The 26,342-nt window shown below is 44.6% G+C and overlaps 1 protein-coding gene across 1 annotated transcript in view; it reads right to left on the bottom strand.

Moving 5' to 3' along the window:
- Positions 1-2,269: 2,269 nt before the first annotated feature.
- The window catches only part of arhgap46b (Rho GTPase activating protein 46b), a 178,999-nt gene continuing 154,926 nt past the window's right edge, over positions 2,270-26,342 (bottom strand). Inside the window, exons 5-10 of the mRNA XM_048608412.1 lie at positions 22,929-23,021; positions 21,457-21,530; positions 16,849-17,048; positions 12,643-12,734; positions 10,829-10,998; positions 2,270-8,520 (exon numbers count right to left, since the gene is read on the bottom strand). Of these exons, the coding sequence (XP_048464369.1) occupies positions 8,326-8,520; positions 10,829-10,998; positions 12,643-12,734; positions 16,849-17,048; positions 21,457-21,530; positions 22,929-23,021 (824 nt within the window). The 3' untranslated portion in view covers positions 2,270-8,325. The remainder of the gene's footprint in view (positions 8,521-10,828; positions 10,999-12,642; positions 12,735-16,848; positions 17,049-21,456; positions 21,531-22,928; positions 23,022-26,342) is intronic.

Genomic DNA, 26,342 nt, shown 5'->3' with positions numbered 1-26,342 from the left:
TTTACTGGCTCCATCCCCGCCTCTTCGACCTGTTTGTTTCCTCTCCACCTATCCTCTCCTCTATCCATCTTCTATCCGCCTCCCACTCTCTCCCTATTTATTTCAGAACACCCTTCCCCTCCCCCTTTTCTGATGAAGGGTCTCGGCCCGAAACGTCAGCCTTTCTGCTCCTATGATGCTGCTTGGCCTGCTGTGTTCATCCAGCCCTGCACCTTGTTGTCTCGGATTCTCCAGCATCTGCAGTTCCTACTATCTCTGATTCAAGCTTTAATAACAAGTGTCTTTACAGCAAAGAAGGGGGATTATACAAAACCATTCCAATTGAAAAAAGATATTGAAAACACAAGTTCATACAAAAATGTAAAGAGTTGGAACTAGAGGTGGTGTAAGTGTTATCAAGAAGGGATTTTAAAAAGATGTATTTAAATAGCACTTTACACAACCACTGGACACGATAAAATGTGCTTTACAGCCAACAAAGCATTTTGAAAGCATAGTCTATGTTGTAATATGGAAACCTGGCAGCAATGTATGCACAGCAAATTCCCACAAATAGCAGTGTGATAATGACCAGGTCATCTGCTTCTATAGTGTGGATAGGTGGATTAATATCCAATAGACAGAATATATCTCTTCCACATTTCTTTAAAACAGATCTGTGGGATCTTTCACATCCAGCTGGGCTGGCACACAGAAACTCAGTATAATGTTCCATTGGAAAGACAGTACCTCTGACAGTGCAGCATTCCCTCAGTGCTGCACCAGTGTACCTGCCATTGGTAGTTCATTCTGTACACACTTGTTAACCAAACAGAATTTTAGCCCCTGTATGGAAAGTGGGATAAAGAGGCTTTTGTGACACAGTGGTAGTGTCCCAACCTTTGAGTCAGGAGGCCCTGGTTCAAGTCCTACCTCCTCTAGAGATGTATCATAATAGCTCTGAACAGGTTGATTAGAAAATATCTAAGGGGGAAGCTTTTTTAATGCACTGGCTATGTCGCTACCTCTGATCCAGGAGGCCCTGGTTCAAGTACCACCTCGTCCAGAGGTTAGAGAGTTATAGAGATATACAGCACGAAAACAAACCTTTCAGTCTAACACATCCGTGCTGACTAGATATCTCATATAAATCTAGTCCCATTTGCCAGCATTTGGCCCATATCCCTCTAAATCCTTCCTATTTGTGTACCCATCCAGATGCCTTTTAAATGTTGTAATTGTACCCGCCTCCACCACTTCCTCTGGCAGCTCATTCCATACACACAGCACCCTCTACGTGAAGAAGTTGCCCCTCAGGTCCTTTTTAAACCTTTCCCCTCTCACCTTAAACCTATTCCCTCTAGTTTTGGACTCCCCTGCCCTAGGAAGACGACCTTGACTATTCACCCTATCCATGTTCCTCATGATTTTATAAACCTCTAACGCTCCAAAGAAAATAGCCCCAGCCTTTTCAGCCCCTCTCAATAGCTCAAACCCTCCAACCCTGGCAACATCCTCGTAAATCTTTTCTGAACCCTTTCTAGCTTCACAACATCCTTCCTCAAGGAAGGAGACCAGCACATCTGAACAGGTTGATTAAATATACCTAAAAAGGAAGATTCCCCTCCAGAGGCTCTCGAACTTGTTGGAGGTTTATAATAGAACAGAAAGGAGGACTGAGTGTTCCATCACGGACTGTATAACATATATATATATACATACAACAAACCTTTTATTAACTGGCACCTACAGGACCAGGAGTGTACCAGTTGATCGAATACTCCAGTTGACCAAGAGGTCGTCCTAACTGCAGTAATACGACCAAGCAAAACTTCGAGACATCAACATCCTCAAAAAGAAATCGATATAATAACATTAACACACCAATTAAAATCGGTGTAAGAAAATACAGTATGTAATAGAAACATAATGCAGTACATATATACATCGCTGTTAAACTTTATTCAAATACCCAGACATTGTGTGTATATATATATTTTTTTGTCTGTTTATCAAGTACACCGGCTGATTTAAGGTGCTGGTTAAAACAAAGTTTGCTGTAACATTGAGAGTAGAAAGGAGGTCTGGTGGTAGCTCTCTATTTTGACTCTACTTAGGTGGAAGAGGTTGGTTCTGCAGCATGGAGAAATTCTAAATAAAGAGTAATTTGTCTTGGACATCTCAACAATTGTTGTATTTGTTTATGGTTAGTGTACATAGATTTCCATTTGTGAGAGTTAATGCTCTAACTGTAAACACTGGATTCTCACAACAGCAAACACTTGAGACCTTTTAAGGTCAGAATCTTGTAGTTTTTATTTACATTTCTGTTGCGCAAGGAAACATCCAGTGTACACAAAAAATATTCTGCTTTTATACAACCTGTCAAAAAGCATTAACATATCACAGCATGAAGGAGAAGCTAAGTGCAAAGAAAACAATAAAAAAAAAATGAACAGCAATGTTTGTTTACAGAGAAGTTTACAACACAGTTTTACACATTAACACTAATGCATATTTCAAATGACACAATGTACAAAAAGAAACAAAATCAAGAGTGGTTACATATTTGGTTTTGCTTTTAATAAGACAATCTCCATACAACACACACGTACACACACACACACACACACACACACACACACACACACACACACACAGGCAAATCCCTTTCCCCAGTTACTCATTCAGAAAGTCAATTCCATTTTGAGTTTATTATTTCTAAGCCACATTCAACCTCCCTTCAAACTGTACAATTAATATTTAGGTAAATACCTGATGGGGAAATAAAAAGAAAATGAATAAACGAGGTTTGTTTTTAAAGCTACAATGGCTATGTGCATTCCCACCACCTGGATATTCTGAGGTTTAATTTTATCGTATTATTACTGAAACCGACTGCTTGTTTTCAGTCACTTTATTTTTCCCCAGCCTCAATTTTGGGGGAAACTGTCCATCACAAAGAATCCTTTGTAATAATCAATGTACAGAAATATCAAATAAAACTATATTTACAAAACATCCAGTAGTGTAATACCAGATATTGTACTGTGTGCAGGAGCACAAACAGTAATGTAAATTGTTGTCAGTACCTCCACAGAATTGAATTACTTTAAACAATGAAAGGGTGCATATAATTAGCATCATTGGGAGTGGGATGGGGCTGATTTTAACCAAGCTCCTCAGCCCAGGAATCCATGGATCGAATGGAAATCTTAACTTTACACTGAATATTACTTTCAGCAGGCAGCTGTATTCCACACTGCACCCGGTCCCTTCAGTTCCGTGACAGATGGGGTGTGTTAACGCTCGCCCGATTAGTGGGGCGCAAAACAGCGATCCGTCCGATCCTGTGAATATTCCATTTGGCAAGAATTAAAATTCCACCCTTCACCAAGAAAAAAGCCAGAATGCACATGGCAGCATAAAGACCAGGAAATATTCTGCAGTCATGCGAGGTGTATCGTACAAATAATCTCACCCTCAAACTATGTGGCAGATTGATGGGCCTGCTTTAGTTCCCATAGATGGTGCAATGGGACATTTTAAAAGGGCATCAATGGAGTTTCTGCTTACATCTTACCTCCCGTTCCTAAAAGTGACAACTCCTGCCTGGCAAGGAGTGGGGCTAGTGTTGATGATTCCGGGGAAAGTGTCAGCTTCTTGGTACATTGCTCTATTCGGCCTACACCATGGGCAAGGGCAAGGAGTTTACTCAGGACTGGAAGCTGCAGGGGCCATCCAGACCAGTCCTAAACCAGCATCTTACTCACGCACACCCCCCATTGGGGCTTACTGTGTCAGAGCCAGGAGTGAAAGGCTGGTTCCCCACCCGCCCAACTCTCTAACCCAGGACCACTCAGGATAATCCCTGCGCTCAATAGGCTAACCGGACTTCAGACAGCGAACCGATCTCATAAGAACATCCAAACAGGGGAGCTTCTTTTCTGCAAGGTTCCATCTAACAATGGACAGTCCAGTAGGTCACTGGGACAGCAAATCTGTGAAGCGTTTCGATCCACTCGATTTCAGTGCATGAGTCAGCAGGCAATGGATCTTTCCAGGGAAAATGGAAAAGTCGGGGGCACTGAAGAAAATGCCCACGGTTAGTGAATCTGTCATCAGGCTTCTACCTCAGGGTGAAGCAGGTGGGTCTCCAGTGGTGTGTTAAGATGCTGTGGGTTCATGCCTGAAGCTCCTCAGCATAAGCTGTAAGGTAGATCATTTAGCCCCAGGTCATGGGGGAGGGTTACATTTGGAGCATGAGGAGGGTCAAGGTTGGGGACAAATGGGGGCAGAGTAATGGGGCATAGAGAGTAACGATGGAACAGGGAGGAACAGGGGCATTGGGGATAACAAGGATGCGGGGAGTAACGAGAGGGTGAGAAAGGGGAGGAAGTAAAATACCTTGTTAACAAAAGTGTGCAGTCTGACAAAAGATAAAATAGATGCTCTGCCAGGATAACTAGCTGCACAACTGTAATAATTATCAATGTTTAATTGTACATAATTATATAGACACTCTCCCTTCTAGACAACACATCCTCTCACTGAAGGTTAGACCACACACTCCTTTAATTGGAGAACAATTTTAAAATATATTTTGTACAGTTATACAGCAGAAATATAAACTTAAGAGGAATATATAAATGGAGCAAGCTACAATTCAGAAAGTTTTTTTTTGGAAAAGCCATCTTTTTTGTTATAAAAATAGGACATCTTGACAACAGCTGATACTAACACTGGCTAGATTCTGCTGCTGTGATGCATGTTAGCCGTGGGAGAATATGGGAGAGAAAACCACAAAAATTACACTGGCGAAAGAAAGATCACGCATTAACCTTTCAATCAGATAAACTAGATGGGTGGGTGGAGGAAGGGACAAGAAATGATTGAATTAAAGCTTTAGCAGCATTATCAGATTGGTCATCTCTTTATCATTTTCCTGTTAAGGCATAGGCTAAAACGGCAAGGCCCCAGAACCAGGCAACTTGCGGACGATTGATTCCAAGATTAAATCTTTGCAACATACAGTCAACTTGGTAATACTGAACTTACATATTAGAGAGAGAGAGAGAGAGAGAGAGAGAGAAAGAGCGCGAGACATGTGTTGCCAAAGCATTTTGTCTTGCATCCATCTGGACAAACGCAAGAGCACCAAATTATTTTGTTGTGATCCTTTGACATTTGGCACTCTTGCATTTGCAACACCACTGATCGTCAACTTCAGTGAACGCATAACCTCATTCTTAAAGGCATTCTGTAATACTGATGGTCCCTCACTGCACCACCTTCTGGGCTAGAACACCTCAGTGAGGTATATCTGACAGATTAGGCCCCAGTAAGTAACAACAAAGATACTGCTGTCACTTGGTTTCATCTTACAACAGAAAGAAACTGCTTGTGTGGAATATCAGAACCTGTCTGTTCAGGTCCAAGTGTACGATTTTCAATCATTTTCGAATTTTCCAAATCTGAAAGCAACACCTTGGAGTTGGAACTAAAAAGTGATCTCTAAACTCACAACATAATTTCGGAGAACAGGCCCTCATCGACACATGGCTTAGGCACAAGATAGACATTTGTAATTTAGCATTAAACCACATTCTAAAAATAATTACTTGTTTAAAAAAAATTGGACAGCTGCCATGTGATGAGCCACAATCAAGAACACAGGAAACCACAGTTAGGTAAAACTGGCCTAGTTCTACTGCAGAAAAATAACAATAAACACTCAACCATGAGTCAGGGCAGTTGGATTTGACTAGGCCTTTCCATGAACTTGGAGCTAAACAGTTTTTCTCACTCTGAAAGGCTGATCACAGCCAGTTTACAACAGGTAGGTGCTGTGTGCCATCCAAGCTCAATTTCAAATGAGAGAAATTACCAGTCCTCAATACAAGCTCATCAAAAATCCATGTTTTGCTTTCAAGTCTTGCTTGGGAAAGTCTAGCATCAGGTGTATAATTCTGCTGTGTAGCCTGAGTAGTCTAGTACAGAAGCTGTAGGGAAAAGGCAAGAGAGTGAACAGCCACTAAATTGGCACAACCCCATCTCAGAACCATTCACAGCTCCTCAAGACCTGGCAATGTTGAGTGGCTGGGGGACTGGGTACAAACTGGATCACTTGACCCACTCACCCCAGGGTGTGGATAGAATGAGGAACAAATGATTATAATGAACGTACAGGAGAGTGGACCTCACCCTCCTCTCCATCTGGCCCTCTCAAAGTAAACCAGATAGTAAAAATAATAACATTCCTTATTACATTATACACAAAAATCAATGGATCAAAACAGCCTCATCCCATTTAATCTATTTAATAATGGTTTGAGCTCATTCTTAATTGCAAAATTAAGATATCCAGTTATCAAAATGTAAATTAAATCAGTTTCAAGTGGCAATGATTAAATTTGAAAATATGCCTAAAGCCAGATGCTGTTAGCTGAGAGTTAACTCAAAGCAAATGTCCAAATTTAGTGGGCCTTTGTTCCCATTAATTACTAAATCCAATTTGAATGCCATGATGGGGCTGTGCAAGCCTTAAACGAGATTTTTGCGATCTCCTAGGATGCCTATTTTATTGTAAATTTATACTCTAGAATGGCAATCACGCTGTTGAAAACTCCTGTGGGTTATGGATCTGATGATTATAAAAAAGGATAAAATAACCTATATCCTGGCAAGAAGAGACACAGATAGCTCTTCTGTTTCCAGCAAGACTCCACAGAGTCTACCAGAGAAAAATCACAAAGTGAAATAATTAGCCTTAAAGACAAACACTCACATCACTTCACAGATACTTTTAACATAAATACAAAGTAGGCCTTTAGAAACGCTAATATGATTCGCTCGGTACCGCATCCTTAGGCCCCTGATTGTCTTAGCAGAGGGTATTTCATACAGACGGCACTTTTCCGTTTCAGAACCTTGTGTGAGCACCTCTGTGAACTGAAGACTAGTTTTGCGGTTAACTGTGAAAAGTTGCAAATCCCTGAATTTTGAGGGTATGGATGATTAAGTGGGGATTGCCCACCAGCTGAAACCAAGAGTGCACTCCACTTATGGAGTGGGACTGGGCCAAGCTGGGAAATGGACTCAATAAAAATCAAATCTGGAATGCACACTCTGACACGTATCTGCACGCAGTAAAGTTGCTGTCTGCCACATTACACTAAAAATGCACTCTTTCGTGGTTAAGCATCGGGAGGACACAGATCATCCTTCCATTACTTACACCCCAGGGACTGCAGCCATTTAAGGAGGCAGCTCACCACTACCTTCTCCAGGGCAATAAATGCTGTCCTAGCCAGCTATACCCACATCCCATGGACGAACTTACAAATAAAATCTTAAAACAATATTAACTGAAATATTCAATCAACTCAATTACATCATCAGTGACCAAGGCATTTGAAACATCAGCTGGAGTTTTACAATCATGTTGTGAAGTCTCCCTCCTGTGAAGGCACAGTGAGCCATCAGAGTGATAGCTCAGTGTTGGTTCAGGGCACTGGAAAGGGAAGAGGTTTTTTTTTTGAAAACCAAAACTAGCAAATGTCTCTCTTTGTTTCAAGAAGGAAAAAAGACACATATTCACCTTTGTTAATGTCTATTTAGAGTGTGCGGTTTCTTTCTTACAAAAGAAAACAAAATAAAAGGTCACATGTACAACGCCACTCCCAGCTCCCCTCACTGTTTTCGATGCTCAGTCATACAACAATTCAGATAGGGTAGACAGAAAAGCTCCCAAACTGCTTCCTCTCCCAAAAGCCTCAGTGTCATTTCGCCTTCCTCCTTCTGTTGCTGCATTAGAATGCTGTGGAATATTGCAGTAGCTGCTGTATAATGCAGCATGGGGACAAGGATCATGATAACCCAATCCAACTAATGGCTTGATTATCTCCGTCATGAGGCACCTTCTTAACTCTGACCAGTGCAAAAAAGAGAATTACACACACACACACACATACACACACACACGCACACACACACACACAAACTAATAGACTTGAGTTATCATTATTGGCGAAAAGTTTTTAGAAAACAAACTTCATGCATAACATCTCAGACACAGTAAGGCCCAGGGTCTCCCTTGCTTTTGGTCTGCACCATTGACACAAGGAAACGCAACTTGGATTCAATAGTACAAATGGATGGAGCTGCTCCATGGTTGTTCCAGGTACTGGCTTGAGGCAATTACATTTTTTTGTTGACGAGTGATTGTCCAGCCACTGAAAAGCAGGCATAACTGAGTACAAACACGCGCACCACGCCATCAAAGGGAATACGGGAAGAGACCAACTTGAGCCTGCCACCCAGGCCACTGTCAGAGTCTCTGACCTCTCACAGGTCATCTTTGATGAAGCTCGTGTCCAGGTGCACGATGAGCAGGCGGATGAAGGACATCTCCTTCCTCGTGTTCTCAAAAATAATCCGAGGATCGTCGGACTGGCAGCGCAGGCAGTTTGGAGCCATCACCATGGCAAGGTTGTTGACATCCATCTTGGTTTTGCTCACGTTGACTGGCTGTGCAAAAATCTGTTTAGAAAAGGAGGGGGGGGGGAGAAAAAAAGAGAAGCGTTTATCTCTTCTCTCAGAATGTTAATTCTCAACATTTTGTTTCGTGAGAGTAAAGGGAAGTTGCGGCTTTTTGTTTTCACTAATCCTGTGCACTCTGTCAACGGAACTAACTCATGCCTCCTCGAGTTAATCACCTGCAGATAGGAGGCCGTGAAAAGCCAAGGATGCTCCTGCCATGAACCGCCCAGGTGCATGGCTTCAGGTGCATTCTGTCTCAGGAAAAAACGAGCCTGCCCACGTCTGGGAAAACCAGTGTCAGAGTCAGAAATACAGGTCCCCTTTATAGTTATTAAGACTGAGTCATTAATAAACTTTACCCAATGAGAAAGATGTCATTGGTTTTTGTCTCAGGTTGGCTGAAGGGATCCAGACTGAAGGTCAGGGATTTGGGGAAGCGGGATCCCACAAGCAGATGCGGCAGGGAGTGGAAGCCAGTTTTGAAACTATCTCCTGAAGTTCCACCCAATTAAGAGGGGCATGGGAGCTCCTGCACCTGGAGGGGCAATAGGAGTATCCTAGACTTGCAGATCTTACAGGAGAGAGCGGATGCTGCCAACGCAGGTGACAGAATTATTTTCAGAAGAATACAGCACAAGAGGTGGCCCTTTGGCCCATCATATCTGCGCAGGTTCTCTAGTAGAGACATCCAGTTAGCCCGACACGCCACCTGCTCTTTCCCTTTAAGCCTGTAAAAAAAACATTTCTCTCCAGAATTTATCAATACCCTTACGATCGAATTTTCACTGACTGCCTTTTCAGACACTGGAACCCAGTTCACTCCCGCGTGCGAATAAAAACGTTTCCTCCTGTTTTGTTTCCTTTGCCTCTGTTTCTTTACTCCACCAATCATCTTAAACACTGTCATCCACTTCCAAACTCGGATCAACAAAGAGTCACAAAAAGCTGCAGCACTTAGAATCTTACAGCACAGGGGGAAGTCATTTGGCTTATTGGTGCCTGTCCTGGTTCTTCACTAAGACCGACAAGGCCATAAGAAATAGGAACAGGAGGAGGCCGTTCGACCTCCTCCCCCCACCCTGAACCTGCTCTGCCATTCAATAGGATCATGGCTGATCCAACATTCCTCACGCCCACTGTCCTGCATTTTCCCTCTAACTCTTCATTCCTTGACTGATCAAGAATCTATCTACCTCAGCCTTAAATATACCCCAGGATTCTGCCCTCACAGCTCTCTGAGGCAAGGAGTTCCAAAGACTATCAACCCTCATCAAGATGAAATTCCTCCTCATCTCAGTCTAAAAATGGTGCCCCTTATCCTGGGACTATGTCCTCTGGTCCTAGACTCTCCCATGAGGGAAACCATCCTCTCAGCATTTACCCTGTCAAGCCCCTTAAGAATCCTATATGTTTCAATGAGATCAACTCTCATTCTTCTAAACTCCAGTGAGCAGATTCCCAACCTGTTTAACCTTTGCTTGTAAGGTAATCCCTCCACATTGTGGATCACCCTAGTGAACCTTCCCTGAATAGCCTCCAATGAAATATCTTTCCTTCAATAAAGAAACGACTCACAGAATTCCAGATGTGGTCTCACCAGCACCTTGTACAGTTGCACCGAGGCTTCCGTACTCTTATGCTCCAACCCCCTCGATAGAGCTGTCCAATTACTCCCACACCCTGGCTATTTTCTCACAAAACTGCAGAGGGCTTATTCAATTCCCCCCCCTACATTAAGGCTGCTTCTGACACGGTCACTATTTGATAAGTGCCCTCTTCACCAGGTCCAACACTGCCCAGAGATAGTAGGAACTGCAGATGCTGTAGAATCTGAGATAACAAGGTGTAGAGCTGGACGAACACAGCAGGCCATGCAGCATCAGAGGAGCAGGAAAGCTGACGTTTCGGGTCTGGACCGTTCTTTGAGGAAATTTCTGAAGTAGGGTCCAGAACCGAAACGTCAGCTTTCCTGCTCCTCTGATGCTGCCTAGCCTGCTGTGTTCATCCAGCTCCACATCTTGTTATCCAACACTGCCCAGACCAGTTTTAAACACTGCAGAATAATCTAGAGTGTCTATAGAGTGCAGTTCTCCGCATCATAGAAATCTCTAATGCTGATAGAGGCCATTCGGCCCATCAGGTCTACAGCAACCCTCCGAAGAGGAGCATCCCGCCCAGAACAATCCCCCCACCCCCCACCATTCCTATTGCCGTGACCCCGCATTTCCCATGGCTGATCCATCTGGCCTGTACATCCCTTTGACACTTTGCAGCAATCTTTAATACGGCCAATCTCAGGTGTACTCACCTGTAAAAAGTGGATGAGGTAACCAAGGACAAGGCGGTTTATTTCAGGCAGAGAAGCAACAACGGCGACAGCAGCTTCGGGATTCTCGTAGTTGTTCACGCACTGCAGGTAAAACTTCGGAGGAATCAGGGGTTCCTCCAGCTCTCGGTACCACAGCTTCAGCAGTGAGGCTGCACAGAGACAAAAAAAAAACCACAGGCACAGTGAGAAAAGGACGTGCCCCCTTATAAAATAACAAGGGATATAAATACAGTTAATGGTAGTTGTCTTTTCCCTAGGATTTCAACTCTAGGGCGCACATTTTTACGGTGAGAGGAGAGAGATTTAACAAAAAGACATGACGGGCAAATTTGTTTTTACGCAGAGGCTGATTCACATGTGGAATCAAAGTTACAATGTTTAAAAGACATTTGGATAAGTACATGAATAGGAAAGGTTTGGGAAGGATATGGACCAGGAGCAGGCAGGTGGGACTAGTTTAGTTTGGGATTGTGTTGGGGATGAACTGGTTAGATCAAAGGGTCTGTTTCCGTGCTGTAACACTCTACATGAGGCCGGGCGGGGTGTTTATGAGGCAGTCCTGCATCAAAAAATAAAAATGACATCCTGTGCTTCTGTGGTATGCCCAGAATACCTAGAATTATTTAAATTCAGTCTGCTGTGACAATCAAATTAAATGGGGAACCTTTTCCCATTCTCCAAAAGTATCAAGTGTTTTTCAGGTAACAAAATACTTACACTGTCTGATTTTTATTTTTTTTTTTATTGGCTGGCTCTTATGCCCTGTGAATAACCCATTCTGGGCAACAGTTAAGAGCTTTTCTTTCTAAAAGGCAAGAATGAACCAGACGAGATTTTACAACAGTCGATGACAATTTTCCCGGCTGTCGCTGAGACTAGTTTATAATGCTAGAATTTAGATATTTTGAAACAACTATTTCAGCGACGTTATTACACACCTCTATGGAGTAGGTGGGACTTGAACCTTGGTCTCCTGGCTCAGAGATAGTGATGCTACCATTGCACCCTAAGAGCCCATTATTTCCAGATTGAAGTAATTGAACTTAAATGTCACCAGTTGAACTCCATGTTATCAAAGCATTAAACTGGAGGGTCTAGGGATATATTACCACGACAGTCACTGGTCTAATGTTACTAAGGCAAATACCCAGCTCAAACAGCAACATGATAACGACCAGTCCATCTGCTTCCAGTGATTGAAGGATAAACATTGGCTAACTGCTTCAACACTGTCGTGGGCTGTCTTTCATTTACCCCCAACAGGCTGACAGAGGGTCAGTTTGACACGTCTGAAAGACAGCACATCCAACAGAGCAGCACTCCCTCAGGAGTGGGCTGAGTGTAGATCTTTAGTGAGAGAGAGTGTTGCCAATTAACATGACAGCGAAAGAATGTAAACAACAGAAAGTGCTGAAAATAATCAAGAGATTAGGCAGCATCTGTGAAGAGAGAAGGGAGAAACTGGGGTACACAAACACCAATGTGACTGAACTTGGCATAAAAATTGGATACGCAGTACCCTCTTCTACCACAAGAGGTTGCATGTGCACCATGTAAGTAACGAACTGTAGGACACTTATGAAAGGCTTTAGAAAATGTCTATTATTGGAATTTATGAATTGTGTACGTTAAATTATAGGCACCTAAACCTCTGCCTCTCCCAGCAATGACTTGCTTCAGGCATTTGCATAGGACAAGTTCAACTCTGAGATAAACGACAGGAACAGGAGGTGGCCATTCAGCCCATCAAACTTGTTCCTGACCACCTTCCAGTCCTGAATGACAGACGTTACCTGGTATATGGGGGTCAGCAAGGTTCTCTGGAATCCTCCACTGGTCAACCTGCAGTTTGAGGGCATTCACTTCATCAATGTCCCCAGGCACTCTGAAACAGAGGGACATGGTCATTCAGTCAGCTTCCAGTCAGGGCTTTAAAAAAGCCCTGCATTTTCATCATCTGCAGTTCTTTGGTATTCTTCCTTAAAACTCTGCCGTTTTCCACATGGTGCCTGGCCATTTAATCCCACACTTTGCACAGAATTAAACAAAAACGAGGTACATTCCACGTGTTTACAGAAATCATTGAGCCAATCATCACTCACGAAGAGGGTGATGTTTTTTTATTCACTCATGGGATGTGGGTGTCACTGGCTGGGCCCAGCATTTCTTGCGCGTCCCTAGTTGCCCCCTTGAGAAGGTGGTAGGGAGCTGCCTTCTGGAGCCGCTGTGGTCCATGTGCTGTGGGAAGACCCACACAATGGATTCAATATCTATCTCCCTGATCGAGAAGTCGCATCAACAATGAAACAAACAGATGCTGAGGAAAAGAGTGGACCTAATGCATGTGCAGAAAAAGGGGAAAATGGTTTTAAAAAGCTGGGGAGAAGAGTAGTGAGGCTGAGGAATTTGGGGGGAGGGGTAAGAGGGTTCCAGGCAGTAGACCCGAAAAGTGCAAAAGCATTTTTACCTGCAACATAAGACACATAAACAGGCTGTTTGGCCTGACTAACCTGTGCTAGCTTGTGGTTTTAGCTTATGGTGTAGGTGGCCAATCAGGTAGCCAGGGACAGGAGATCAGGCCGGTGCAGGCTGGGGTGGGGGGGAGGCCATGTAAAGCTTTGAATGAGCTGTTTGAGGGAAGATGGTGGCACGGTGATAATGGGACTTGTCTCGTACCTCACAGGGTCAGGCTTATGCTCTGTGGACACAGGTTCAAATCCCACCACGGTGGCTGAGGGAATATACATTCGAGTAATGAAGATATTTAACTGAAAGCTCGCCACAGAAACTGTGACAATTACTGATTTCTGTTAAAACCTGAGTTGGGAAACATCTGGTAAATCTCTCCTGATCCCCCTCCAGCTCGATAATATCCCTCCTATAACAGGATGACTAGAACTGGACACAGTCTTCCAGAAGAGGCCTCACCAATGTCCTGTATAACCTCAACATGACTTCCCAACTCCGATTTTCACTAATGCTCTTTAGGGAAGGAATTTGCCATCCTTTCCTGGTCCGGCCTACACATGACTCAGACCCAGATTCTTAACTGCCCCCTCAAAATGATCGAGCAAGTCAAGTCACTCAGTTCAAGGGCAATTAGGGACAGGCCACAAATGTTGGCCCTGCCAATGATGCCCATATTTAAAAAAACCCCAAAAAAGCTGGCATATTGGGAGACAGCGCAAGGCAAGAGGAGAAGTCTGAAGATTGTTGCAGTGGACATGTGGTGGGTCGTGTCGGGGACGGGTGAGGGATTGAGGGCAGGGTGGAGTGGGCTTGGGGGTAAATTGGCAGCAGAGAACACTGAGAATACAAAGCCTTGGGCAGCACAGAAATGGCGTGATTTCCAACCGGGTGTGGTGTAACTACTGCTTATGGTGTGCAAACGAAGAGCATTAAGGGTACATATGAATGTAGAGGAGCAAGCCGATAGCTGCACAAGGGCCGGCTGGACGGATGTTTCACAGTCCTGCTGCAACCCAGCTCCACTGCAGTATTTAACCCTTCCCAGCCTGGAGGCTTTGCAAGCTTTTAAAATCAATTTGTGAGCTTCCAATTTGGGTCACCAATGGCTAAAATTAGACGTTCCAGATGGAAAACGCGGCTGAGTGCAGTCAAAAGGGAAACAGAGAGTGTAGGCCAAGTGCTTTCGCTACCTAAAAATAAACAAGTGAGGCAACAAACACCAACATAATGGAACAAAACTTCAACATATAAAAGCAACAGAAAAGAGGTAGGTAACTGTGACTCCTTCAGTCAATGGTTTCCCCCATCGATGCTCCCTTGATATGGCAGAGGGGAGGGGAGAAAGTGAAGATAAGACAAAGAAAAACCAATTGTTTCCTGTCTCCCTTCGTAAAGGCACAATCAAAACCCACTCACGGACATTATTTGGCAGATAGCATGGGGAATGCTTCCAGTGGGAAAACCCACTGGGAACTGAGGACAGATCACCACGGGCATGAGTTCAATAGGGTTTGTCGAATGAGTAGCTAAAACGCAGAGTTTAGAACGTTAGAATCATAAAACAGAAGGCCACTTAGCCCATTGTGTCCATGCCATTTCTCTCAAAGAGCAACCCACTTGGTCCCACTCCCTTTCTGCAGATCCTTGCAATTAATTTCTACAGCGGATTCCTCCTGCTGAGTTCAGCTGGGGTCAGAGTTTTTCAGCTGGGGGAGAAACAGCATGAGGGGGAAGACTATAATCTGCCCCAAGGGGCTGAATGAGGGTTATAGAGTCACAGAGTCATGAAGCACGGAAACAGACCCTTTGGTCCAACCAGTCCATGCTGAACATAATCCCAAACTAGGAACAAAAACAAAGTTGCTGGAAAAGCTCGGCAGGTCTGGCAGCATCTGCGAAGAAAAAATCAGAGTTAACATTTCAGGTCTGGTGACCGTTCCTCACCGGACCCGAAACGTTAACTCTGATTTTTTCTTCATTGATGCTGCCAGACCTGCCGAGCTTTTCCAGCAACTTTACTTTTGTTCCTGATTTACAGCATTCGCAGTTCTTTCAGTTTTTATAATCCTCAACTAGACTAGTCCCACCTGCCTGCTCCCACCCCATATCCCTCCGAACCTTTCCTATTCACATACTTATCCAAATGCCTTTTAAATGCTGTAATTGTACCCTCAATCATCACTTCCTCATGAAGTTTATTCTACATGCGAACCAACCTCTGTAAAACACTTGCTGCTCGTCTTTTTTAAATCTTTCTTCTCTCACCTTAAAAATATATCCCCTAGTCTTGAAATCCCTCATCCAGGGGAAAAGACACCTACCATTAACTCTATTCCCCTCATCATTTTATAAACTTCTATCCCGTCACCTCTCAACCTCCTACTCTCCAGTGAAAAAAGTCTCAGCCTATCTCTTTATAACTCAAACCTTCCATACCTGGCAACATCCTGGTAAATTTCTTCTGATCCCTCTCCAGCTCAATAACACCCTTCCTATAAGTGGTTGACTAAAACCAGACACAGTACTGCAGAAGAGGCCTTACCAACATCCTGTATAACCTCAACATGACTTCCCAGCTCCGATACTCAAATACCTGAGAGACTCTTCATCCTTTGTAAAGGGACTTACTGTAATCGCTGACAAGGTGGCTGACAGAACAGGCTGCTCTGTACACAGACCGCTCCTGGGGGGCACCAGGATACTCCGGAAATCCTGCGCAGAACGGTGAGTGGGAAGGGTTGCAGGCGGAGGAGATGAACTGGGAAAGCCTCACGATCAGTGCAAACAAATCCGCTCGCCTCACACACGAACAACAACCACTGAGGCCAAACAGCGGCTCAGAACAAACTCTCCTCAGGCCAGTGCGTCGGAGGGGGGGGGGGTGTCAGAGATAATGGGTAAAAAAGAGAAAACAGGACATTTGCATGCCCCCAAGCTAAACACAAGACTGTGACAGGGCAAGAAAATTCACTCCAGTGGAGATTTTAATACCAGGTCAAATACACTACAACTCAGCAGGTCTGGCAACTGCTGGTGAAAAGAAAGCAGTTTCGAATCCGGTGGACCTTTCTCCAGAAGGAAGTGCACAATCTCGGTCCAAGGTAACAGAGAGTCATAGAATCCCCAGAGTGTGGAAGCAGGCCGTTCGGCCCATTGAGTCCACACTGATCCTCTGACTAGCACGCCCCACCCCCGCCCACCCTATCCCTGTAACCCTGCATTTCCCATGGCTAATCCACCTAACTTGCACATCTTTGGACTGTGGGAAGAAACCTGGAGGAAACCCACACAGACACGGACAGAATGTGCAAACTCCACACAGCCCGAACCCGGGTCCCTAGTGCTGTGAGGCTGCAGTGCTAACTGTGCTGAGCCGTAACATTCCCTCTTATGTTTCTTTGTTGCTCACAGCCTGTTTATTGTATGGCATATCCCCAATTACCAGGCACCCCTGCAGCAGAGCCCCCTGCCCGCAGCACAGCCATGTCCTGCCCCACCTACAGGCTCACAGTGAACAAACTCAGTCTTACCTGAAGATGCCTTCAACCTGTGCCCCTCCCAGTGCCAGTACTTTATTGGAGAGCTGGGTTTGAACCCAGGGCAGTTTCTTCTCTGGGTAGCGTTCGCGTTGCCTTTCCATGATCTCTTCCAAAGAGCTGCCAAACATGGATGGGGTCAGGATGGCATTTTTCGCATGATGGATCTCCTCAATGGTTGGTTTTCTGAGTCCCTGCGGATGAAGGAAAGCACATTTCAATCCAGCTCAGACCCTCCGTGCCATCCGCTACGTTCAACATTCACTCCATTCATTCCCGACACAAAAGGCGTACAGCAATAACTCATTACACCCCCTCTGACAACACCTCCCAAAGCCCCAGCCTCTATCACCTGGAAGCAAATACGTGTGAACACCACCAGCCGCAAGTTCCTCTTCTAGCCTCACAAACTACATCACCTCGGCTCAACTATAAACAGACACAGAAAGGTTGTATTCCTTTGTGGGAGATTCTAGGGTCAGAGGGCATATTCTCAGATTCAGGGATCGTACGTTTAAGACGCAAACATGAAAGAATTTCCTCTCTCAGAGGGGAGGGAATCTGTGGAATTCTTTACTGCAGAGGGATGTCAAGGCTGGTCATTAATTACATTCACGACTGAGATAGACAGACTTTTCAGATCAGCCATGATCTCACTGAATGGCAGAGCGGACTCAACGGGCTGAATGGCCTGCGTCTAATCCTATGCCCTTATGGTTCCTTTACTGTCGCTGGGTTAAAATCCTGGTACTCCCTCCTTAAGAGCATTTTGGGTGTTCCTACACCTTAAGGATCGCAAAGTTTCCAGAAGACAGCCCACCACTCCCTTCTCAAGGGGCAATTAGGGATGGGCCATAAATGCTGGTCCACTTAGTGGCCCTGACATCCCACGAACAAATAAAGAAAATATAAATCAATGACCTTTTTCCTGCCTCAGCTTTGCTGTTTTGATTTTATTCACCCTTCCTTCCATCAGATCATGCTCCTACTCTTCAAATAATGGCAAGGCTTCCCACATTGTTCTCATTATTCCCAACTGATCCATCCTATTGCAAGAATGTATAAATAAAAATTGCAGGACACTTTTTCTGCCCCCCCAGAGACTTTGCATTTCTTTCAAAATCATGAGGGGTAGACGCAGAAACTGTTCCCGCTCGTAAAAGGACTGAGAACAAGAGGGCACAGATTTAAATTAATTTGCAAATGAATTAATTGCAAAATGGTAAGAAATTTAGCTAGTCTGGAATGCACTGCCTTGAAGTGTGATGGAGGGAGGTTCAACTGAAACATTCCAGAGGGCAACAGATGATACTTACATAGAAATAATGTGCAGGGTCACGGGGAAAATGCAGGCTCACAATCATATAGTACATCAAGTTTGTACTGGCAAAATATACCATCTACACTGATCTCACTGCCCAGCAGTAGGCCAAAGCCTTTGATGTTATCACATTCCAAGTGCTTATCCAAAGTACTTTTTGAAGGTTGTGAGGTTTCCCACCTCAACTACCCTCCCAGGCAGTGCATTCCAGACCCCAACCACCCTCTGGGTGAAAAACCTTGCTCCCAGTTCCCAGGCAATTGGCACTAAATCAAAATGCTCAGAGAGTCGGTGCACACACGATGCGCCGAAAGGCCCCATTGTGCATGTATCACTTTTATAATTCGGAAACTGGTCAGAATACGAAATAAACCATCTCTTAAGAGAGCTTGTCTTTATAAGCCAGGCCACAGTGTCTAAGAGCAGGGAGGTTGTACTGAGAACTCTATAAAATGTTGATTAGAATCACAGAATTGCTGCAGTGTGGAAGCAGGCCATTTGGTCCATCAAGTCTACACCAACGCTTTGGACAGCATTCCCCACCCCAGCCTCATTTCTCTACTCTTTCCCGGTATAACCCTGCATTTCCGATCCCGCCAGCCTGCACATCCCTGAACACCATGGGGCAATTTAGCATGGCCAATCCACCCTAACCTGTGCACCTTTGGACTGTGGGAGGAAACCCGCGCAGACACGGGCAGAATATGCAAACTCCAGACAGACAATAGCCGGAGGGTAGAATTGAATCTGGGTCCCTGGCGCTGGGAGGCAGCAATGCAAACCACTGTGCCAACGTTTCACCAACCATCAGGCCACAGCCAGAGTACCATGTGTAGTTCTGAAATCCATATTAGAGAAGGGAGGTGATAATACCTGGGAGGGTGCGGAGCAGATTAATCAGAATGTTGCCTGGGCTGGCGAGTTTCTTTTATGGACAGCCTGGGGTTGTTTTCCTTTGAGCACAAGAGGCTGAGAGGGGGGGACATAATTGAGACGTATTAAATTGAGGTACATTGACAAGGTAGACAGGAAAAAACTTTTCCCCTTGGTGCAGGGATCAATGACCGAGGGGCACAGATTTAAGGTGAGGGGCTGAAGGTTTAGAGGGGATGTGAGGAAAATAATTTTCATCCAGAGGGTGTTGGGAATCTGGAACTCACTGCCGGTAAGGGTGGTAGATGTGCACCTGCAATGCCAAAGCATACAAGGCAATGGGCCAAGAGCTGGAAAATGGGATTAAAATACTTAAGTGGTTGTTAAGGTTTTGGAGTAGATCTGTAGCTCGGGTTGTGGGTGTTGAGGTTGGTTGGCTCGCCGAGCTGTTTTGTTGTTCCGCAGACATTTCGTTACCGTGCTGGGTAACATCCTCAGTGCAGCCTCTGATGAAGTGTCAGTGTGTTTTCCCGCCTGGTTTTTAAAGTGGTTGTTCTTTGACCAACACAGATTCGATGGGCTTAAGGGCCTTTTTCTGTGCCATAGATTGAAGGACTTTATGAGGAGAGCAGGTCAGTAAATGAGAGAGAAAGAAATTCAAGGATATGCAGAAAAGTGACACGGCAGAGGAGATGATTGAAACAGATATAATAACAAGGTTTAAGAGGCATTTAGATATGAACAGGCAGGGAATATAGGGATACGGACCATGGGGAGGCAGACATTTTTAGTTTAAAATGACACTATAGTCAGCACAGACATGGTGGGCCGAAGGGCCTGTTCATGTGCTGTACTATGAAGTGGAGGTTGTTGAGGAGCAGGATAAAAACTGGCACGATGAGCTGGGCTGAATGGCCTGTTTCTCTTAATTCCGTGTGTGAATCTAGTAGCTGATCCTTCGTTTCTGCACCTGCCCGAGATCTTAGGGTCAGGACCGCAAACCAACACTGCCAACAGGAAAACACAACTTCAAAAGAGAGAGAACTTGGATCAAAGGGTGCTACAGTAAAACATGTGAGCTGTTAATTGATTTGTTTTTGTTAAAAATAGCAAGCAACAACCCTTTGCTTTGGACTGGAGATGTGTTTCATATTGAGAATCGCGCAGGAACAGGCCAATCTGGCTCAGGCAGCTCAGACTGTGTTTGTTTTTGTATTCCAATCCCATTCCTTCCTCATACACTTCTAACATCCTTTTTTCAGCTTGAATTAAAATGCACAAACATCCCCCTACAGTAAGAAAAAAAGGCAACAGGAAATTTCCCCATTTGATATGGGCCGAAGGGCCTTTTTCTGTGCTGCAGACCTCTGCACGTGTGTGTGTATGTGTGTGTGTATATGTGTGTGTGTATATATATATATATATATATATATGTGCGTATATGTGTGCGTGTGGGAGGGGTGGTGGGGTTTAGTCAGCTCATTTGGCTGGATGGCTGGTATGCTGATTGATGGTAGCAGCACAGGTTGAGTTACAAGAGGAGGCTGGATAGGCCGGGATTTCGCTCGCTGGAGTGAGAGAGGCTGAGGGGTGACCTTATTGAGGTTTATAAAATCATGAGGGTCATAGATAAGGTGAATGGCAAAGGTCTTTTTCCTAGGGTGGCAGATTTCAAGACTGGGGGTATACTTTTAAGGTGAGAGGAGAAAGATTTTAAAAAGACATAAGGGGCAATTTTTAAAAATTTTTTTACAGGGTGGTTTGTGTGGAATGAACTTCCAGAAGAAGTGGGAGATGCAGGTACAGTTACAACATTTAAAACACATTTGGATAAGTACATGAGTAAGAAATGTTTGGAGGGATATAGGCCAAGCGCAGGCAGGTGGGACCAGTTTAGTTTGGGATTATGGTCAGTATGGTCTGTGCTGTATGACTCTAATTCCCACACTTGCTGAGGTGACCTTGAAAGTTTGTCTTCTCCACTTCACGTAGTGACCCTTGGGTTAAACTCACCACCAGTCCATTGATCCTCTGAGTCTACGGTAACTTTACCATTAACTTTTGTTTACTCTGTTCATGTTAGTCCAACTCATTTCTTTCTACCCTCAGCTTCGACCCTCTCCTGACCAACATTTTAACGCTGTGTCGAAGTGGAAACGGGCACTGCAGAGGCAGAATAAAGGATTACTGCAGAAAGGAAGTGCAGCCCTCTATTACTGCCTGTCACCAGCTGCACAAATTCCGACTCTGGGAGCACACAGCTTCCCAGGCTGAGAGTAACCCTGTGCAGGCTAGGAGGAGGGATGTACAACAGTACAAAGAGCAGACAGAGACGGACAGGAACAGCTAGTGAAATTTCAGGGTGACAGCTGCTGGCAACGATTAAAACAAAATCTTCAGCTGTAAACCTTCTTTCCTCCAGTCACAGCAACCTTCTGCAGCTTGCGGTAGCAGTACTTGGCGTATGTGCTGATGAGGAGTTCTGAAAGAAACAAAGAAATAAGCAGTCAGTCCCAGCAAGTGTGGCACTGTAATGTGGCGAGGTTACCTGACCTCCGTCTTGTCCACTAGGTCCTGGTATCTTGGTGCTGATTTAAACCCAAGGAATGCTGCACCCACACTGTGGTACAAAGAGCTCGCCCCCTCTCGTGGGGCCCCAGTTTCAAAAGGAACAAAGTGTAGACTGGCAGAACCACTGAAAGGGTGGGGCCAGATCTTTTTTTTTTTAAAAACAAACCATAGGGGAAAAAATGCATTTGTACAGTGCCTTTCATAACCACCAAGCATCTCAGATTCCAGTGTAGTTCTTTTGAACTTGGCATGCAGGCCGTGCAGCAATCAAATCTGCACACGGCCAACTGAGAATAACTTTAGTTTTATCGAGATGCTTGACCGCAAGACTGTAAGATTTAACAGCATTAAATAGGCCATTCAACCCGTCGAGTCTGCTCTGCAATTCAACGAGATTATAGCTCATCTGATCATCCACTTTCCAACCTTTTCCCTCATAAACCTCACAGATTAAAAATATCTGTCCATCTCAGGCTTGAATACACTTCAGGATCAAACCTCCCCAAGCCCTCTGTGGTGAAGAATTTCACAGATTCACTCCGCTCCAAGGAGAAATTCCTTCTCATCTTGGTCTTAAGATGTGCGACCCCTTATTCTGAGATTGAGGGATAGATAACAGTCAGGGCATTGGTGAAGGATGATGTCCCTCCCTCTTTCTCCTTTAAAATTGTGCCATGAGGTCTTTAACATCGGCCAGAGCAGGCTGTCAGGGCCTTGGTGCAACATCTCACCACAAAGACAGGACCCTCTGACAGTGCGGCACCATGAGTGTGTCGGCCTAGATTCTTTTTCATGCTTAAGTCCAGGAGTGGGACTCAAACCTTGCGATAGAGGGGTGCTTTACAAAAAGTGCTTTAAGAGGGAAAACAAATCACTATTCTTGGCTCCCCCCACTCCAATCAAACTTCAGAAAACCACAGAGGGAAGTCACTGACAGGGTCTCTCAGTTTACATTAATTCTGCTCTCTGGTAGACATCAAACTCAGTAAATGCTAACCAACGAGTTCTGCTATGGGATTTCTCAGTGCTGGCACCTTACAATTTGAAATATGAGAAATGTTTAAATAAAATGTATATCCTAGGCTTTGAGCAAACAATTCCAGGAGTTTATCTTGTGCTGAGCACCTATTAAATTCTCCCAATTAGGCCAAGTGCTGGAAACCCATGTTAAACACCACTTTAATGCCTTGTAAAATCACCAGGAATACATAAGCTTACTGTTACCGGTTAACAGTCCTTAATTAGAAGCAAAAGGAAACACAGTCACTTTTATTCGAGCCATCAGTGTGATCAACTAGCTCAAACATACCTTCCTCCTCCTCAATGTTCTGCTTTCTCTTCTTCCTCGATTTTGAAAACCTCTTGTTTTTCATCTCCACCAGCTCCTTGATGCGCTCGGTTACTGGAATTTAGAAAAGAAAACAGAACTAAAGTACTGGAAAGGTCACTCCAACATGTGGCTGAACTTGTGATGATTCTTTTAAAGAAAACAATGGCAAGACAGACTTTTAATTGACACATAACAAAGTGTAACAGATGTCAGAGTGCACAGTCATCCCTCACAGAGAATTACAAGGAGGCATTAAACAAACCTGGGTCAGGATTTCCTGGAGCTTAGAAAGTTTGCAGTGATTTGATCAATGAGACATAGGAGTAGACCATTCAGCCCATCGAGTCCTCTCTGCCATTCAATGAGATCATGCCTGATCTTATAATCCTCAACGCCACTTTGCTGCCTTTTCCCACATAACCCCCGATTCCCTTACCATCTAAAAAATCTCTCAGCCTCGAATGTACCCAGTGATCCAGCCTCTCGACAGCCCTTTGTGGTAAAAAAAATTCCACAGATTCACAACCCTCCAAGAGAATAAATTCCTCCTCATCTCTGTCTCAAATGTGCGATCCCTTACTCCGAGATTATGGCCCTCTGGTGCTAGACTGTCCCTCAACCTCTCTGCAGCTACCCTGTCAAATCCCCTAAGAATCTCGCACACTTCAATAAGGGGAGTTTGTCTGTCATTAAGGAAAGCAGACGCAGTTGACAGGACCTCATCCTGCTGGCCGCACAGTCTAGTCCTGCACAACGTTGTCTTCAAATTAGGGCCAGACCTTTCAGAAGTGAAATTGGGAAACACTTGCATGTTGAAAGTCAAGAATTCTCTTTCCCAAATAGTGACCGATTCTAGATTTAGAAAGCTCCTTGATCTGGAGCTGCATGAAGACGATGAAGCCCTAAGTCTATTTCTGTAGCTTATTCTTCCTGGAACAGGTCAGTGGCCTGTCACCCCTGGGACACCATCTTCATCCAACATGGCTGACCAGGAATTGGTTCACTTCCTCTTACTGTCCGTCATGGGAGTACTGGAAGGATCTGCAGATTGTATTTGAATGTTGGCCACACTAGCGATGCCCACACCCCAGGAACGAATAAATAAATGCTATTAATCAACCTGTTCGGCCATGTTAAGAACACAGCTTCCTGCTGATCAAGTCCCGCCCGGGACCTCCTGGCTCAGAGGCAATAACATTAATCCACTGTGCCACAAGACAGTCTTGATTGATGCTGGGCTAACAGTGAGTTTTAAATCTCAGATTGCTAGATGTGTTTAACTGAAGGTACTGAGGCAATGGAGATGTACTGACTCCTGGGATGACAGCTCTAACATACAAGGAGACACGGGGGCGGGTCAGTTAGGACTATATTTACTGGAGTTTATTAGAATGACGAGGATCTTACAGAAACCTATGCATTTCTAATGGGACTCTATGGGATAAACACAGGAAGGATGGTCCTGATGACCAGGGAGGCCAGGACCAGGGGGCACAATCTGAAGATACAAGGTAGGCCATTTAGGACTGAAATAAGGACAAATATCTCTTCACCCAGACAGTGAGAGCCATGGAATTCTCTGCCACAGAAAGTGGTTGGGTAAAAAAATGTTTTCAAGAAGGAGTTGGATTTTATTTCTTGGGTTGAATGGATCCAAGGGCATGGGGAGAAAGTAAGATTAGAGTACACAATTGGATGATCATACTGAATAGCGTAGCAGGCTCAAAGGGCTGAATGGCCTACTCCTGTTCCAATTTTCTCTGTGGAGCCAGGCTGCAGAGCAGCAGTAATGTTAGTGAATGGGCTGAACAGACTCAAGGGGGCAGACAGCCTACTCCTGCTCTTGTAGTCACAGACGGGGTAAAGATCTCAGGCTCGGGGGGTGTTAGGAGTTTATTTTTCCCCAGCCTTTTACAAACTGTTGTTGAAAGTGGCATCTAAGGGGAGAATGGCGGACAACAGGAATGCAATGACTCAAGGTTCAGGGTCACGGAAACAATGCAGGCAGCCTGAATTAAAACAGCACTCTCGGTCAAACTCATTTGACAGAACACACTCCTGGAACCGAAGGCTCTCTCCCTATTCACTGGGCACTGCGGTATTTCCATCGCTCTCCCTGAGGCAGAACTGAACCTACTGGTGCTCACTCGTTCCCTTCTGTACGTTTGACCAGCAATGAGGCAATACAAGCTGGTAACCATCTCCTAGGCAGAGTCACCGCAGCTACCTCCAAAACTGTGTGGGAATGAGAAGTGATCCTTCCTTGCACTGTCCTGTGGGGCGTGTACTCAGCCCCTGTATGTGACAGCACTGGGGGAGGGAGGAGAGAGAGCCAGAGAGCAAATGCAAGAGAACGAGAGAGAGCGCGTGAGAGAGAGCGCGAGTGTGTGCACAACCTAATTCTGTGCTGCGTGATTGCAGTATTTCCCACATGCTATACCACTGAATGACTTCAGCTTTAAGACAAGAGTCACTGAGGGTACCATTGACTCTTTACCCCAAGTGGAGCAGGGTGCCAAAATGCTCACGCCTGGGGAACTTTGTACCAAAAAGCACAAAAAGTGGTAGCTCCATTCACAATCTCAGAATGGCCCAAAGTGCTTTAAGCAAATTAAGTGCTTAGAAATTTGGTCACTGTTGTATCGCAGGAAATGCAGCAATAAATTTGTATATAACTCCCACAGACAGCAGTGTAACAACAACCAAATAATATACAGCAAACTTTCTTTTAAGTACTCTTGATAAACTGGCAAATATTATATACTTGAAATACTGGATGTTTTCTGTATTATCGCAATCTCCGAGGAGTCAGTTGAGGGTGTGAGTGAGAAGGCTCTCTCTGTTGGTAAGTTTTATGGAAGGCAAAGTTGCATTATTAAAGTGGTTTACGCTGTAAATAACAGTGATGCGTATATCCCCCTGCATTAGGTTTCCATTACTTAGTGTGTGTTTTCACATTGATTATGTGGACCTCGTGGTTATCTGAAATATTTGATCAATTGGCACATTCCTGGTCCCATAGATGACAGATAATACAAGGATTGCTATACTTGCAATACTGACTGAGAAATAAATACTGGCTGGGACACTGTGGAGAACTCTCTTACTTTTCTATCACCTTAATCGACAGAGTCTAAGTTAATGTGTTATCTGAAAAATGGCACCTTTGAGCGCGTCACACTTCTTAAACTCTGTATTTATCCAGAGATCAGCTAAGCCACAGTCCCTGGTACAGTCTGCGAGTTTGGGCTGGAGGTGGGGCAGCTAGAAATGGCTGCAAGCTTTGTACATCATAGATTAGAGAAGAAATGATCCAGGGTTGTGCAGCCTGACTGCTATCTGCTACATGTGCACGTGTGGCCCTACTATTGTGTGTGTGTGTGTGTGTGTGTG

This window comes from Rhincodon typus, chromosome 19 (genome assembly GCF_021869965.1).
Source record: "Rhincodon typus isolate 14 chromosome 19, sRhiTyp1.1, whole genome shotgun sequence".
Taxonomy (NCBI): Eukaryota; Metazoa; Chordata; class Chondrichthyes; order Orectolobiformes; family Rhincodontidae; genus Rhincodon; species Rhincodon typus.
This window is presented reverse-complemented; position numbering and strand designations above follow the sequence as displayed.